This window comes from Syngnathus leptorhynchus, chromosome 14, assembly GCF_054491065.1.
Source record: "Syngnathus leptorhynchus isolate UIUO chromosome 14, UIUO_Slep, whole genome shotgun sequence".
Lineage (NCBI taxonomy): Eukaryota > Metazoa > Chordata > Actinopteri > Syngnathiformes > Syngnathidae > Syngnathus > Syngnathus leptorhynchus.
The window spans coordinates 8741899-8757232 of NC_141208.1; the positions used below are offsets into that span (position 1 = coordinate 8741899).

Sequence of the window (15334 nt, forward strand, 5' to 3'; positions counted from 1 at the left end):
TCAGTCATTCTTATATGTATTTGACCACACCCACTTGGGCCCGGCCTGTCAATCAAGACGCGCACGCACTACTGCAGGTGCAAAGCTGGGCAGGCTCCGGGCTAAGTCACTACTGCAGCGAAGCCGATAATAAAACAAGCATTTCGAGGTAAATCACGTGACTATATGTTACCCCGTTACCCTGTTTGTATTAAAAGTACTACTGATAGTTTATCGAATGCCGGTGTGTCTGTTTAAACGATTTTTGTTGCCGTAAATAAGGGACAGTAACCTTCATTTGACATAGCTAAGGATGCTTTGCTAGTCCCTCCTGTCACTGATAACTAGCAGCAATGAAGCTGTGTCACGTTCATTATATATAGCTAATATAGCAAGTATTACATATAAATAGCGTCGTTCACATTTTATTCCGTTGCATGCGGTGTTAGAAAGGACACATCTATGGTAATTGGAGACGGCGACATTTTAAACTCTGATGCAAAAAGTCTCTAAAAATGTTCGGAATGTATTAGGTCAGTTTTGTGGAGGTTTGTATTTTTTCCAACTCCCATTTATTTTGGGCCGTGACTAAGTAGGATAAGGGGGTCTTGTGAACCATATGGTTATCCATGTTTGGCTAGCCCAGCCTCCCTAGGAGCTTGCTTGTATCCAGTCAGCCAGTTTATCTGATGCTTAGCCTTGCTAAGCCTCGCTACTTCCGTTTTGTCGTCTTGCAATTTGGCCATGATGTACTGGTGTTGTTGGGATGCATTCAAGGGCACACACTTTAAACTGTACATCTTTTTTTTTTAAGTTGTAAGACTGTACGACTATACAGTGCGGTGGATCTGTAAGTCTTTGGCTGTGTAACAGGAGTGTGTGATGTAGTGACAGTGTCCCCGCCCCCTCCTTCCATGTGGGAACCCATCTGTGACTATTCGCTGAAAAGCTAACCTAGTCACAGCCTTACTACTTTTTCTGTAAAACCCAAAGGTTCCCTACATTACAAGCCACTCGGCCTAGCAGAACTAAATTGACATGTGCAGTTAGTCTTCACTATCATCAGCAACTTGAATTGCAATTAAAGGGCCTCGTAATCTTGCAGATGTAACTGACAAGCAAAAATGTGATATTGTGTCGTATCTTTTGGTACAAAATTATGTTTCTGGGGAGCAAGCGAGATCCAGCTGGCAACCACCAAATCGTACCAATGTGATATAGACTGTATCGATAGATTGTTTTACCATAATACTTCATTTAGAATTAAATTTTGTAGTGTGTACCCGTGGCTACGAAGCAAAACTTGTAGCGTCCATCTGAGGTGTGTGTATATGCAGTCAGTCAATGAATGGGGCTATCATGGTGACAGCCTCTGTTTTTTTTCCTTTCTCTCTCATCATGTTTGTGGTTCATAAAAATGTGCAGCTAAACAATTATTTTAAGTCAATTCTGGTTCAATTAGATCTGGCTGTATTTTTTTTTTATATACAGTATAGGTTCATGAAACATGAAGAGTTGAAAGCATAACACCATAAATTTATTTACAATATTGTTATCTGACTCATGGCTTACTGAATTGTGTTTTTGCTGCAATTGTTTGGTAATATTATCCTGAACACAGACAAAAGTGTTAAGTGAATTATCATCTCTAATTGAAGTAAGTAAATAAAATTTTGTCATAATTCATGGTTCATTTGCTTTGATTTTCACATAAAGTTAACCTGTAAGACCAAAACATTTATGTATGACTCTGATGTTGTTTATTGTGACGTAAATTAATATCTTGATTGGCGTTGTTAAAAAAAACCACGGAAAGAGGACCTTGATATATATATTTTTTTATTTTTCAATTTTTTTTTTTAACACTTGTATTAATTACATTAGCAATAACATTGGATTTAACAATTTAGCCCTACTTCAAACATTCTCAGTTTAGAACACCAGGGGGTCGCAGTTTTTCATTATTGCGAGTTGGTCCATGTACGAGACTCAATCGCCAGGTTTACGGGGAAGCTAGGTCTAAATCATCGATTTAATTTTTTGCTCAGTCTAATAGAAATGTAGCACGGTTGATATTTGTGATTTACTTTTTGTACCCATTGGCACTGTTTGTTTGGACCACAGTGACTATTAATTGCTGAATGTCAAGGAAAATAAAGCTTCTCTGGCATTTTACGTTCACCCTAAAATTTCACCTGAAAGCCAAATCTCCCTGACCTTTTTGTGAACAAGGAGGTGTCATAATTGCAACCTTAAACTTGCCACGCTTGAGAAGAAATTATTTCTCTTAACTTGCATCTGTGATTAATTTGAATGAGATTGTCTCCCAAAGATTGAATATGATGAGCCACCCTTTGTAAATAAGAACTTTGTTTTCCCAAGCCAACTCCCTCCCGGCTCACTGATCAGTTTTGTTCTGTTTTCCCGCTGGCTAGATGGCGTCTGCAAATGCCACATACGGACAAAAGGAGTCCTCGGACCAGAACTTTGACTACATGTTTAAAATCCTCATCATCGGCAACAGCAGCGTAGGCAAGACGTCCTTCCTCTTCCGCTATGCGGACGACTCGTTCACGCCAGCCTTCGTCAGCACGGTGGGCATCGACTTCAAGGTCAAGACCATCTACAGGAACGACAAGAGGATAAAGCTGCAGATCTGGGTGAGGGGCTTTTTTTTTGGGGGGGGGGGATTAATCAATGGGATAATGTGCCAAATATTATATTATAAAACATTTCAATAGCTGCAAATCTTAGCTTAAGATTTCAATTTTCAGAATGTCAGAGTTGTATGCCTCCATATTTGATGTTTGATTACGTATGTTACGTATGTTGATCCAGGACACGGCCGGCCAGGAGCGCTACAGGACCATCACTACAGCCTATTACAGAGGTGCCATGGGCTTCATCCTCATGTATGACATCACCAATGAGGAGTCCTTTAATGCCGTGCAAGACTGGTGAGGGGACACATTTGTTATTTTTCACAGTTGTCGCGAAGATGTTTACTTAGTTTATCTAATACTAGGCTGCTCGTGACAAGACGGGTAAATGCCTTAGCAACGCTATGCAAAAACTGTACAAAGATAATCATGGAACCAGTGATTTGAATAGATTGGACTGCTTTTATTTCAACTGTCAGCCAAATAAGTTTAAATATTTGTTTAAAACCTGTCTGCTTGCCTTGGTGAAACATCACTTACGGTGCATACTGAGGACATTTTGAAACCAATCCCTCATTTATTTCAGTGTTATGAGCAATATTGCGGCCAACATTTCGAGACTCATTTTCAAAAATGTGTTGTTGTTTTTTTTCCCCTCTCCAAGATGACACCATTTTATGCTGTAATGTAAAAAAAGGGTAATTGTTGAATGTACTAATGCCTAAAACTGAAGCCATTTTCTAAGATTATCGTTTCAAAATCCTTGGCCTTTAATGCATCTGTAATGATTTAGTGCATGAACAGTTTAGTAAATGTTTGTGCTTCCACAGGTCCACTCAGATCAAGACCTACTCGTGGGACAATGCTCAGGTACTCCTGGTGGGGAACAAGGTCGATATGGAAGATGAACGGGTGGTGGCCACAGATAGGGGCCGCCAACTGTCAGAACAACTTGGTAAGTGGAGGCGGCTATTTTTACTTTTCACAAATGAATTAAGGTCGAATTGAATCATTCATTCTCTATGAAGTCCTGGTTGAAGGTAAATTTGATTTTGACTACTTTCCTATTCGCCAGGGAATTGATGACATATTTTAGCATCTTGGAGCATTAGTCAGCACACACAAAAAAGTTGTTGAATTCATAAATATGGAACAGCCTTAAGCAGATCGTTTTTTGTCAAATTGTGTCTGTCAAGCTGTTTTTTGTTTTGTTTTTTGTTTTTTTAAATTATGAATAAATTTACAAAGAATTTACCTTTTGTGGCAGCATTTCACTGATGATGAGCATCACTGACGTCTCTCTGCTGCCCTCTTTCGACCGACAGGTTTCGAGCACTTTGAAGCAAGCGCCAAAGACAACATCAACGTGAAGCAAACCTTTGAGAGGCTGGTGGACATCATCTGCGAGAGGATGTCTGATACTCTGGACAACAACGACCCCACTGTCACCGCAGCCAAACAAGGGCCACAGCTCACCGAGCAGCCGCAAAGGTCCCATCAGGACTGTGCTTGCTAAATGCTTTTCACACACACACACACACTCATGCACTACATCCACTGTCGGGGAATCCATATATGGTACGGTACATGTTTTGATTTCTCATATCAGTTGATGTCACGTAAGCATGCACAGAATGAGAGAGAGAGAGAGAGACACACACATCTGCACACATACACAAGAGCTGACTGATTATCAACCCCACTTCCTTGTCGTAAACAGTCAATTCCCAAAGATTTGCTCTTTTCAATCTATATCAGGAGTGTCAAACACGTTTTTTTTTTTCACGGGCCGCATTGTAGTCATAGCTTCTTTCGGAGGGCCATTATGACTGTCAACCCAAATAAATGTCTGAGCACCTCATATTATATACAGTTAAAGCTACAAAACAAACTGACAAATAACTCGTTTTCAAATCAGATGAGTAAAAACTGTTCAAATATTTTTAAAAAAGATATTAAAAGTGAAGAGAATTTGCAAATCTAGTAATGACACACGAATTTGATGCACAATTTGTCTTCACGGGCCTCATAAAATGATGTGACGGGCCGTATCTGGCCCCCGGGACTTGATTTTGTCACGTGATCTACATTATTCTCACGGCATAGTGCTAAATGAGTGACGGGCCCTTCAACATGTAAACATTTCCATGCCGACCCCATCAATACATGTAGATCACGAGTGTGCGCACGTAGAATACAAGAGTCTGTCCTCACTGTTGTCTAAATCGCTCACATCCGGACTCGCAATTTACATTCTCACCTTAAGTACAAATGAATGCAAAGCGTTCAACTTGTTGGCATTATCCCATTGAGTATAGTTTTATTTCCAAGTCATTGGTCCAAGTGTTTCTAGAATTATGAAACTCTATGATGGAAACTTACTTGTATTTAACGGAAGAGACATTGAATCCTGGCTAGTCAAATGTCATTTCACATTTGTGTTGCAAGCTTTTTAACTGAACAAGGGGAAGAAAAAAAAAACACTACTTGTGAAGGGCACAGCAGCGTTAGTTTGTTTTCGGTGCTTCGTGCTGACCTGTTTAGCGTCATCGAATTTTTCCAGAGTTTTAACACTACAGAAGGAATGGTACCAGGCATGGCCCGGTATCAGATTCTGAGATAACATAAAACTGCAGGATCACAGTATTGCAGGTCCTGCTTTGCAATTTATTATTATGAAATGTTTAGGGAAATATAATGTACATGCTTCGTGAAAAAAAAGAAAGATTTTTTTTACTAAATAAAATATCGGTATAATGCAAAGATACTTATTTCTCATGACAGTGGGACACGAAAGGGTGGAGTCACTTTGCCTGTGATATAACTCAGAAAAAAATATATAAGTATGTATGGTTAATATTGGTGATGGACAGTTTTATTGGTTTTGAAATAATGATCTTTCCAACCGCGGTATACTTTGACCTCTATACCGGCCCATGCTTACATGGTAAAGGATATCCTCCTCACACCAAACTAAGGAAATTGGCCTTTCAAATCCTTTCTGTGACTCTTCCAGTCTTTCAGCCTGCTATTGTGGCCACTTTTGCTTTATGTCATCGATGGGTTACCGCAGGAAAACTCACAGAAAGGTCTCAATCTCCTGAAATCCCAATATCCCTAACTTTTTGTGAGTAGTTTATAAAATGAGTATGTGGATCTTTTAAAAGTAAACATAGCTGCGCTTTTCAAGGTGCATATAAACAGAAATAAGATCCAAAAGATTTCTAACGGTTTCTGTCGCACACCGTGCTTAGAGGTGCATGTTGTTGGTTTTGCTGGTTGACCGGGTTGTTCTTGGGTTTGACATCTGACCCACGTGTCAGTTGTTAGTGCTTTGATAATTTTCATCTTTCACTATGGACCTTCCAGCACCGTCAGATTCCACTAAGTGTTTATTTGGGGATGTGATATGTTTTTGTTTTTTTTTCCCCAGCATGTTCACTGTTGAAACTTGAATGCCCTCTGTGTGTTTACTATACATGCGTTCATTGATGTGCTGAGGTATATAAGACTATGGTGATACTTTTATTCTACTTTTGTATTATTTATAACTATTTATTTTTACTGTGTTCTAGTCTGCATCTCCTTTCTCACCCTCTGAGCTTTTTCTGGTGAAACATGTCGGTGTTTACAACCTCATAAGGAGAGTAAAACATTCCAGTCGTTTGGTGGGCAGCCTATTTCTCTTCTCCATATCAGTTATGTAACTTTTAAAGACATGCTAGTGTAACAGCAGACTGTTCTCACAGAGCAATAAGAGGTCCTGTTTTATCTCATCGACACCCAAATAATCAGCAACACGAGTCTGCTGATGGGTTTCACACGTGCCCTAAAATACGAGGGTGTAAGCAATGTGTACCGAGCTCTAAAGAATCTAAATAAAAGTAGTTTGTCTTGCAGTGGCAATTCTTTCCAAAAGTCTGTAAACTGAATACATTGAATCTGAAATCTTATTCACCTTCCTCTCCCAATTATTCTTTTGCTATGGCTGTAAACGTGCATATGACTCAAGAACAACTTGTAAATAGCTGTTTTCTGCCCGTCTGGTATTAGTTGTGTGAATTGTGCTGTAATATTGTGATGCCAGATTTGCTCAAATGAAGGATCAATAAATAAATGCTAGCAGCTGAATGTTGTTGGAATGCTACAATTACTCCCAAATGTTTAGTACTGTACAGTAATTTAATCAATGTGTACTTGTGACGTGGACTGCTTTTTCAGCTAATGACCAACAGAGGGCGTCATAATGCTGTTATGTCGTAATTTCCAACCTTTTTTACAGGGTGGGGATCTTTTTCCTACCAGGCCCATTTTAGTTTCTATAAAGGGCCTTATTGCATTCATGAACATTCTGAACACACGTTTATTATTGTTACAAACGTTGTGTTTTTTTTTTTTTATAACTTTTTTGTTTTTAGAATTTCCGGCTATCCTTGATGAATTGCACTCCCGAATAATATATGGCCCAGAGGCCATAGGTTCCCCGCCCCTCATTGTCCACAGAAGGGACAATCAAGACAAGATCACAAATGATAAGAAAAGCAATTGTTTTTAATTTACAATATGGGCGAAAACACTTTTGCTGTAGTCATGTAGTGAATATAATGTCAGAGAGATGAGAGTCCATTCCAATACATGAACGTACATTCAAATAAGTTTGGTGTCTAAAGTCTTCTAAGCAGCCACCATGAAGACAAACACAATGGAATACGCTAGTTTACAGACACGACGGCTACAAAACATGCAGTGTGCCTTTTTGGAAAAAAAAAAGAAAGAAAAAGAAAGAAATGCTTCAGTAAATTAAAAAATAGATATTTGTCATAGCTAAGTGCTTGTAAACAAGTAAGGCAGTATATGTACAATTGGATGACAGCACTTGGTGACTGACACCCTTACATTTGGCTGTTGATTTTCCATCCATACTATCCTGTACACCACAGGTGTCAAACTCAAGGCCCAGGGACCAAATACAGCCTGCCACAATTTTTGATGTGGCCCAATAAAACAAATCAGGTGCATCTATTTTATCTTTCTTGGTTAAAAAAAAAAAAAACATCTTGTCTTTTTAACCTTTTTTTAAAATGATTATTATTACAGTGGCTCCTTCACTTATGATGCAGATCAATCCACAAGTTTTGTCAGGTGTTATGGGCAACCACGTGTTAGATTTATTTACTGCTTTAATCAAATCAGGGGTAAAAGCAACTTCAAATGGTAACACAAATGAAGAGGGCAGAATGATTAAGGGCTACATGAATAAATTTGACTTGACCAAACCCAGAAAACAAATGAACTGTGATGTTGGCAATACAAATCAAGTGAAAGTACCGCTGTAAATTGAACAATAGTTGATCAACCTCTAGCTTATATGCAATAAATAACACGATGAGGTGATTATGCATTTGACTACAAATGTTTTGATGGCCATAACGGCCTTGTCAGGGAAAACTAATGACAAAAATGAGTTTGACACCCTTTAGTGTACACTCGTCTCTCTCACGGTGCTGCATGGCACTTTGCTACATGGCTGTTTACCAACAATCCGCTTCCATTGACTATCAGCATCGGGTTTGTGGCTCACACCTTCTGGTCAATGAACTTTTCAGTTCACCTGCACGCTGCATTTTTAAAACATGCCTCCAAAGTCATTTGGCATTGGTGAAATTAGTAAACTTGGACCTGGTTTGGTAAAAGTTGGCATCCGCTGCTGACGTGATTCATCACCTTCTGCTTGAGCTGGGCCACCTGCTCCCGTAGCACGCTGGCCGTGGACGCCAGCTCGGTGTTCTGCGTCTTCAGGCTCTTTACCTTGTCTTCCAGCCGAGAGATCCTCTCCAGTTTCCGTTTGCGGCACTTGGAGGCAGCTATCCGGTTGCGCAGCTTTTTTCTCTCAGCCTTAATGCGCTCCTGGTTGTCCATGTCAATTGGGGAGAGAGGTGGGCTGTCCCCGAGGCTCTGCATGTCCGGGACCGTCTGCGGCTCGTCCTTCACGGCCCCGCCGGCGGACTGCAGCCGGGACAGAGCTGCCGCGGTGGTCCCCTGCTGCTGCTGTTGCTGCTGCGGGCTGAGGTGGGAAGGAGGCGGTGGGAAAGGGATGGTGTCGGTGGAGTAGTTGATAGTAGTGCCGCCCAGAGGGCTGGCTGCATAGCCGTTCAGTGTGGTGTAGACGGGCAGATCCGACGTCTGGAGCCCCGTCGAGCCCACCGCGTTGGCGGCTCCGAGGAGCTCTAGCCTGTCCATCGAGACGCAGCCGGCCTCGCTCAACTGGTTCTGCTTGTGCAGATCCTCCAGAGCCTTGACGAAGCCTTCCGCAAACTCCTGCTCGTCACTGGCCGATTTTGGGTAGAGGAACTGGGACGCCGGGTTGGCGGCGCCCACCAACCCGTTGGACTGGATGATGAGACGCTCCAGGTCGGGGGAGGCCAGTTTGAGAAGACCCAAGTCCGGCGAGTTGAGTAGCACGTCGGCGTCGCGCAGCGGATTGGCCTTGAGCTCGGAGGTCTGCGTGTCCAGGTTGAGATTAATGTCCTTCTTCATCATGGTGCTGTGGCAAGAGGTAGTGTTGATGCGGTGCCCCTCGGAGAGTTGAGCGCGGTGCCAGGGTAGAGGCTCCTTGATTCTACGCCCTCACATGAGGGCGCGCACTCGCGGATTCTAGTGTCCAGAACATGGAGGAAACCGGCGGATATTTCCCGTAAACCACCACCCTCTTTCCTTGAAGGGGTTCAGACGTGGGGGCGCTCCTGTTCTCGTTGTCTCTTCCTTGTGGCACGTCTGCTATGCACTGCTCGCTTTCTAGCCCTAAAAATTCCATTATGTCACCCCAGAGCGCTCAGATTGGCCCAAAATGACGTGCATTTCCGGTTACATTTGAATAAGGGGCAGTGCCGGCCTTTGTTGCCATGGAGACTCTAGGTAAACTCTAAACAGTGCAATGCATTGTGGTTTGATGTCATAGCATAAAAAAGCTCAGGGACGCCAAAAGAGAGCAGAGCGAGGGAGAGAGACTGCATGGGCGGGGAAGGTGTGAGAGACGAGGGCTGGAGGAACCGCAAGCAACCATTAGAAAACGGCCCTAATTTAAAGCACATTTAGAGGGAAAGCTTTGCTATTCTCAAGCACAGTATTACACGGCGGAATGTGCATCGTTTTAAACTCTCAAACTGAGTTTTTTTTTTCTGTAAATACTTATGTTGATACATTGCCACTTTTCACAAAATAATTTCCCTGTCTTGCTGAATGAAGAGTGAAGGGGGGGGGATCACGAGATGCTATATCTGTTAATGTTGTGAACTGTCTATCAAAAAAAAAAAGGTTAACAAGAACAACTGAAAAAAAAATACTTTAGCTGTACCGTGTATTTTTGCAGATTAGATGGATAATCTTTGATTGCCGGAAGGTTGTGTTTTTTAGGTTTGCACAAGACCCAAGGCATTCGCCACAAATCCTTCTCGGATTTGACGACAGCAAGCGATTCTCTTAAATAAGCACATTTTTTATAGGCTGGCACGTGACACAATAAAATTGCCACAATTCATTCTTGAAGCAGAGTTCGACAAAAATATTCTCAGAATCCGTTGCATTGTCGTTGTGGTTTACGTTCTGCCTCATAATTCCCCCAGATCACAATCGATCAAAACCTCAATTGCAATTAACTTCACCTCTCTCTGTTTGTCTTTTTTGTTATTTCATAGTCCACACAGGTTGAAAAAAGTAACATGCCTATTTTGACCAAATAATGAGTCGAGTGTATAGATACATTTTTGTACAGAGATCAAAAGACAGAAAATTAGACAGACCTGAAAAATCACTTGAATAACAGCAACAAAGTATTTTGAATTAGTCTTTTCCGCCCATTGGGACAGTGTGAGAGGTGAAGGCTGGAACAACCACATGGAACCGTTTGGTACAGCGTAATATAAAGCAGATTTGATGTTTGCTTTTCCCCAGCAAAGAATGCTACACAGCAGAATCCGTGCCTATTTAAGTATCATAAAGTCACATTTGCATAACAGAGTGAAATATAAATATGGGAAGGAGACAGCAGAGATGAATCCATATGTTTTACTGAATGTAATTTCAGACATTTCCCAGGAATAAGAAAGTCAAGTAAAATTCATGGGAAAACGTGCTAAATAAAAGCAGAATGAAATTGAATGAGAACTGTACAGACTAGCACAAGGACCATGAGGTGGAACCTGTGGTTTTGCATGTTGTTATTCTGCCCATACACGGCCGACGACGTCAGCAGACTGTCTGCATCGGCACCACCAGTGAGCAGAAAGGGCATCATTAGTTTCCACGGCAACACTGACATAGCGAGTGACGCAGAGGAGACGGAGAAAGGTGAATGGGTTCTGCATTGCAGCTAGTGTAGGCGGCGGTTGGGATGGGATGGTGTTTTGGCGTATGAGTGGGAGGCCTGTCATTCATAAGTATGAATCAGTCTTGTCATTAGTAACATTAAAGAAGCCGGAATTTGAATAAAGCCGTGAATATTCAGAAGAAGAAAAAAAAACACTCCTCCATGCTACATGAAGAATATCTCCATAATGCCCTTCCACAGGCTCACAGTATCCAGAGTGACTCATTTCGAAACCAAATGGGTGTGGATTGTACTGAAAGTGGAGAGGGAGGAAAAAACTGCCTTTCCTGTAAAAAAAAACAACAACTGAGATTAGCTCTCCCTTAAAGACAACATACTGAGCAGATTTGTCCTATAAATGGTACAATGGTGAATGTCACTTTATGTACCACACAGTCACCCTCCCACTACCTTTAAGGTGGCCTTTGACTTCTCTACCCTCCCTTGGGAGTGGAACAAGCCATGCGTGTTGTCACCAACGCCCTGTGTTACACTAGAACATGTTCTTAGCTGAGTTGCGCCACTATAACAAATGGTGGGCGGTCACACGCACACTCACTCAAAACAGTTTTCATTAAGAAAGAAATGGCTTGGTTGGGAAATGGCCTCTCAAGTGGGCTACACACCTACAGTTTTAACAGCTTATAGATCCTGTAAATGAATTGCAAAAATAGGTTTATAATTACTTTTTAAATGTTTGAAGATTATTGCTGAAAACGTGCAAAGGAGGAGATAAAAATAACAAACATCTACTAGGGATTTCAAATCATCTATAAATGAAGTGTATGTGCATTCAGTGCTTTAAAATGTTTTATGGGGATCTGTGTGTGTGTGTGTGTGTGTGTGTGTGTGTGTGTGTGTGTGTGTGTGTGTGTGTGTGTGTGTGTGTGTGTGTGTGTGTGTGTGTGTGTCGCTCTCTTTCCATATCTCTCTGCCTTTCGCTCTCGCCCTCTGTTAGTTGTAGTACACTTCCGGTACAGTGGATGGCGTTGTAGGCACGGCCACGGACTTTTGCCTAAAATGCGTCATTTCCTGGCCACTACCCGTTTTGATCAGGTGTTTAGTTGACGCTTGACAGCTCCCTTGAGGCGGGGGGTGGGGGCACCTTTCTCCTAATGCGCTCAAGATGAGCGGTAACCAATAACAAGAATGGGCAACAAGAAGAAAGTGATAGTAACGGGTGAGACAATTTCGCCGAATGAACGACTCGGCTGTTAATGTAATTTGTTATTGTGATAGTTTTATCGAGACTAGTTGTGACTAGTACGAGTGGCAATTTAAACGATCGGTTAAATCCAAATTATTTTCTCTTTACATCGATGAGCTTTGTTATTTTCTTAACTCTTTTACATTTCCTTGAACTAGTCACAATTTGTGCCTAAAAGTGTGGTCAGCCAATAAAATTCGGGTTAGGAATTATTATTTGCTCTTCAGGTTTTGAGCCTTTTGGAGAACATGCTGTGAACTCCAGCTGGGTGGCAGTACAGGTAAGACCTTACTTGCTGGTTCCTATTAACACGTTGAAGTGTCTTTACACTGTGTTTAGCAAGGGCTATGCCACTTAATTCAAAAATGTGGTTGGATTAATTATTTGAGTACTGTTTTTCTCCCTCATAGGAACTGGAGTGTTTGGGGCTCGGTGAGGCGATAGATCTTTATGTGTGTGAGGTGCCTGTAGAATATCAGGCAGTGACGAGTCTACTCCCATCTCTGTGGGAAAAGCACCGACCACAGGTACATTCTAGATGATGTTGGGACTTTTGGTCAGCTGTTTTAAGCGCTTTGCTGTCATCATATGGCATTTATAGACAGTTACAACCTCTTAATGTTAAAATATTTTTTGTTACTCACGGCAAGGCTTACCTGCTACTCCGTTGAATGACAGTTCATTGTAAAAAGTAATTTTCCATCTAATTAGATAAAATTGGATAATTGCATGGACAATGGTTAGGAATCACTGCATTACACTATAAAATGCTGCTGATTTCATAAATCAGGTTGATTCTCTTTTGTGTTTTGGGGGGGTCCGACATGCAGTTAGTGGTTCATGTAGGTGTGTCAGGTTTGGCAACCACAGTGACTCTGGAGCAGTGTGGCCACAACAAGGGCTATAAACGCTTGGACAACAGCCGCTTCTGCCCAGCTTCCCAATGTTGCATAGAAGATGGGCCCGATTGCATCAGCTCTCTGGTAGACATGGACACAGTCTGCGAAAGGGTTAATGACACCGATGTAGGGGTCACTGTGTCAGTGTCCAAAGATGCTGGAAGGTGTGTGATGAAATTCTCCCACATTGTAATTTACACAAAAATTGCATTCTTTAGTTTGAACACAATCTTGTTGTGGAGCAACTCATGCAGACCTAATACAACAACATTCATGGGCATAGATGCTTTCTCCATACAGTTTGTTTTGTAAAGTTGTGCAATTAAATGTATGGTAAATCTCTTCAAAACGTCACTAAATCTGGTAGTAACTATTTTCAACAATGGTTTGACAGATACCTGTGCGACTACACCTACTATTTGTCTCTGGTCCTCGGCCACGGCCGTTCTGCTTTCATCCATGTGCCTCCGCTGGGAAAACCCTACAGCAGCCAGCAGCTGGGCCGAGGCCTTCAGGCTGTAGTGCGGGAGATGCTGACACTACTGGAGGTGGCCAACACTGAAGAGCAGCATGGCAAACATGTACATCAACATCAGCATGACCTCCTCTGACTCGCTGGTGTCATTCCTCTCATACATACTACATAGACATGTTTTATGAAATGTACATTGATTGTCAAAGAACTTGAAATTGGTACTTGGAGTTGCTTTTCTCCAATGCCAGTATACCCCCACTGGTGACCATAATAGTCTTGCATAAGTAAGAAGTAGTCAAAATGACCAAAACAGCTACTGAACATTTTTACTGTATATTAAGGATGATGTTTAATATTTAGATTTCTGCTTGGTAACTAAATTAAAAAATTGGAATTGTATTGTTGAAACTGTCCAACCTGTCAGGATTGAGGAATGGAGCAGGGCGACCAAGTGCAGCTTGGACCAGGGTTTATTTGAGGAACTCAAAAACAGACTCGGCAAAACTGACATGACTTAACAAACTAACATGACTTCCTAACCAAAACCAACAAGATGACTGACCGACAGGGACGTGAGACAAAAGATGTGAAGACATTACGGCAACAAGACAACAGCAACAGAAAGACAGAAAGACAATGATCCGACAGGGCATGGGGGGGCAGACAGGACTTATATACATGACATGGTAACAAGAGGCAGGTGAGCATAATCAAACTAATCAGGGGCACACAGGAGGGGAGGGGCGAGCACACGGGCGAAACCATGACAACAGACAACATGGAGGAACGGCTGGGTACGAGGCGTGACACAACCCCTACAATTTTCATCTTCCCAAATGTCCCATTTTGTAACTATTCCACGTTTTTGATGAATAGATCCCCAAATAAAAGGAGACACTTTACATGCAGTATTTGCCTCCTTCCTCATTTGAATGACACAATTCCACCTTGTTCAGCTCTCATTCCGGACACACATGATTTTTTTTTCCCCCACTATAACACAACCAAATGAAAAAATGTTTTACATTTTATCTACACCTTTAATATTTCGTGACTGATTCCTCAATTTTGGCAGTAAAGTTCCCAGATGATATTTTACATATTTACCTTTTTCCCTGCATTTCTTGACCTCTTTTACGCAATTACATCGCTAGATAGCCTCACCATCTGGTGAGGGCAAAGTCCAAGGAGGTGGTCTGCATAAAGACTGCCTTCTGGGGCAAACGGTATTGGAATGCTACAACTGCGCCTGTCGCAATGGCTTTCTGCTGGGCTCCATCCCTGCAAAGGCCGACTCTGTGGTGGTGTTACGGTGCAGGTGAGGCGCCGTGGCAGAATACTATAAAAAGCAATGATTTATAATAATGTACACAAACGTAATCCAGTTCAAAAAGTCACTTCTATACGCCGAGTAGAATCTGCTGCGGACACAATGGCCACCAGAGGGCAGTATCATACATGCCTTTATACAAAGTAAATCATAACTTCTTAGTAAGCAGAGGATAAGGGATACATAGTTTTGAGTATTGTAATATTATGTCTACATATGTTGCTGTATCATTTGTTTTCAAATAAAGTAGCTCCCTTTAGCCCGTATAAAAAGTTTGGGGAACACTGTTATTGGCAATTATAATTATATTTTGTTTGGTGGTCCTTTTTCTCCAATATTGGACAGCGGTATTTATATTGGCTACTCACTAAGTAGCATAGTAATGGAAGGTATGAAGTGTGGTAAAAAAAAAAATACAT

General features: G+C 41.7%; 3 protein-coding genes across 3 annotated transcripts; 2 read left to right on the plus strand and 1 right to left on the minus strand.

Moving 5' to 3' along the window:
- The first annotated feature begins 47 nt into the window (after nt 1-47).
- Nucleotides 48-6852, plus strand: LOC147046471 (ras-related protein Rab-3A-like). The gene is made up of 5 exons (XM_085930479.1): nt 48-148; nt 2415-2639; nt 2818-2936; nt 3470-3594; nt 3965-6852. The coding sequence occupies exons 2-5, from the start codon at nt 2415-2417 to the stop codon at nt 4153-4155; spliced, it is 660 nt and encodes a 219-aa protein (XP_085786605.1). The 5' UTR covers nt 48-148; the 3' UTR covers nt 4156-6852.
- A 932-nt stretch (nt 6853-7784) lies between these two features.
- Nucleotides 7785-9548, minus strand: LOC147046472 (transcription factor JunD-like). The gene has a single exon (XM_085930707.1). It carries the CDS (start codon nt 9177-9179, stop codon nt 8304-8306), a length of 876 nt encoding a protein of 291 aa, XP_085786833.1. The 5' UTR covers nt 9180-9548; the 3' UTR covers nt 7785-8303.
- A 2498-nt stretch (nt 9549-12046) lies between these two features.
- On the plus strand, nt 12047-14482 carry LOC147046473 (pyroglutamyl-peptidase 1-like). The gene is made up of 5 exons (XM_085930060.1): nt 12047-12184; nt 12439-12491; nt 12622-12738; nt 13042-13274; nt 13505-14482. Exons 1-5 carry the CDS (start codon nt 12154-12156, stop codon nt 13719-13721), a joined length of 651 nt encoding a protein of 216 aa, XP_085786186.1. The 5' UTR covers nt 12047-12153; the 3' UTR covers nt 13722-14482.
- Nucleotides 14483-15334: the final 852 nt, after the last annotated feature.

Excerpts from the sequence above, each read along its gene's own strand:
- LOC147046473 (XM_085930060.1), top strand. The coding sequence starts at position 12,154 with ATGGGCAACAAGAAGAAAGTGATAGTAACGG. Across the intron at positions 12,739-13,041 it reads GGGAAAAGCACCGACCACAG|TTAGTGGTTCATGTAGGTGT; the intron begins GTACATTCTAGA and ends TCCGACATGCAG. Across the intron at positions 13,275-13,504 it reads GTGTCCAAAGATGCTGGAAG|ATACCTGTGCGACTACACCT; the intron begins GTGTGTGATGAA and ends ATGGTTTGACAG.
- LOC147046471 (XM_085930479.1), top strand. The coding sequence starts at position 2,415 with ATGGCGTCTGCAAATGCCACATACGGACAAAAGGAGTCCTCGGACCAG. Across the intron at positions 2,640-2,817 it reads GGATAAAGCTGCAGATCTGG|GACACGGCCGGCCAGGAGCG; the intron begins GTGAGGGGCTTT and ends ATGTTGATCCAG. Across the intron at positions 2,937-3,469 it reads TTTAATGCCGTGCAAGACTG|GTCCACTCAGATCAAGACCT; the intron begins GTGAGGGGACAC and ends GTGCTTCCACAG.
- LOC147046472 (XM_085930707.1), bottom strand. The coding sequence starts at position 9,179 with ATGATGAAGAAGGACATTAATCTCAACCTGGACACGCAGACCTCCGAG.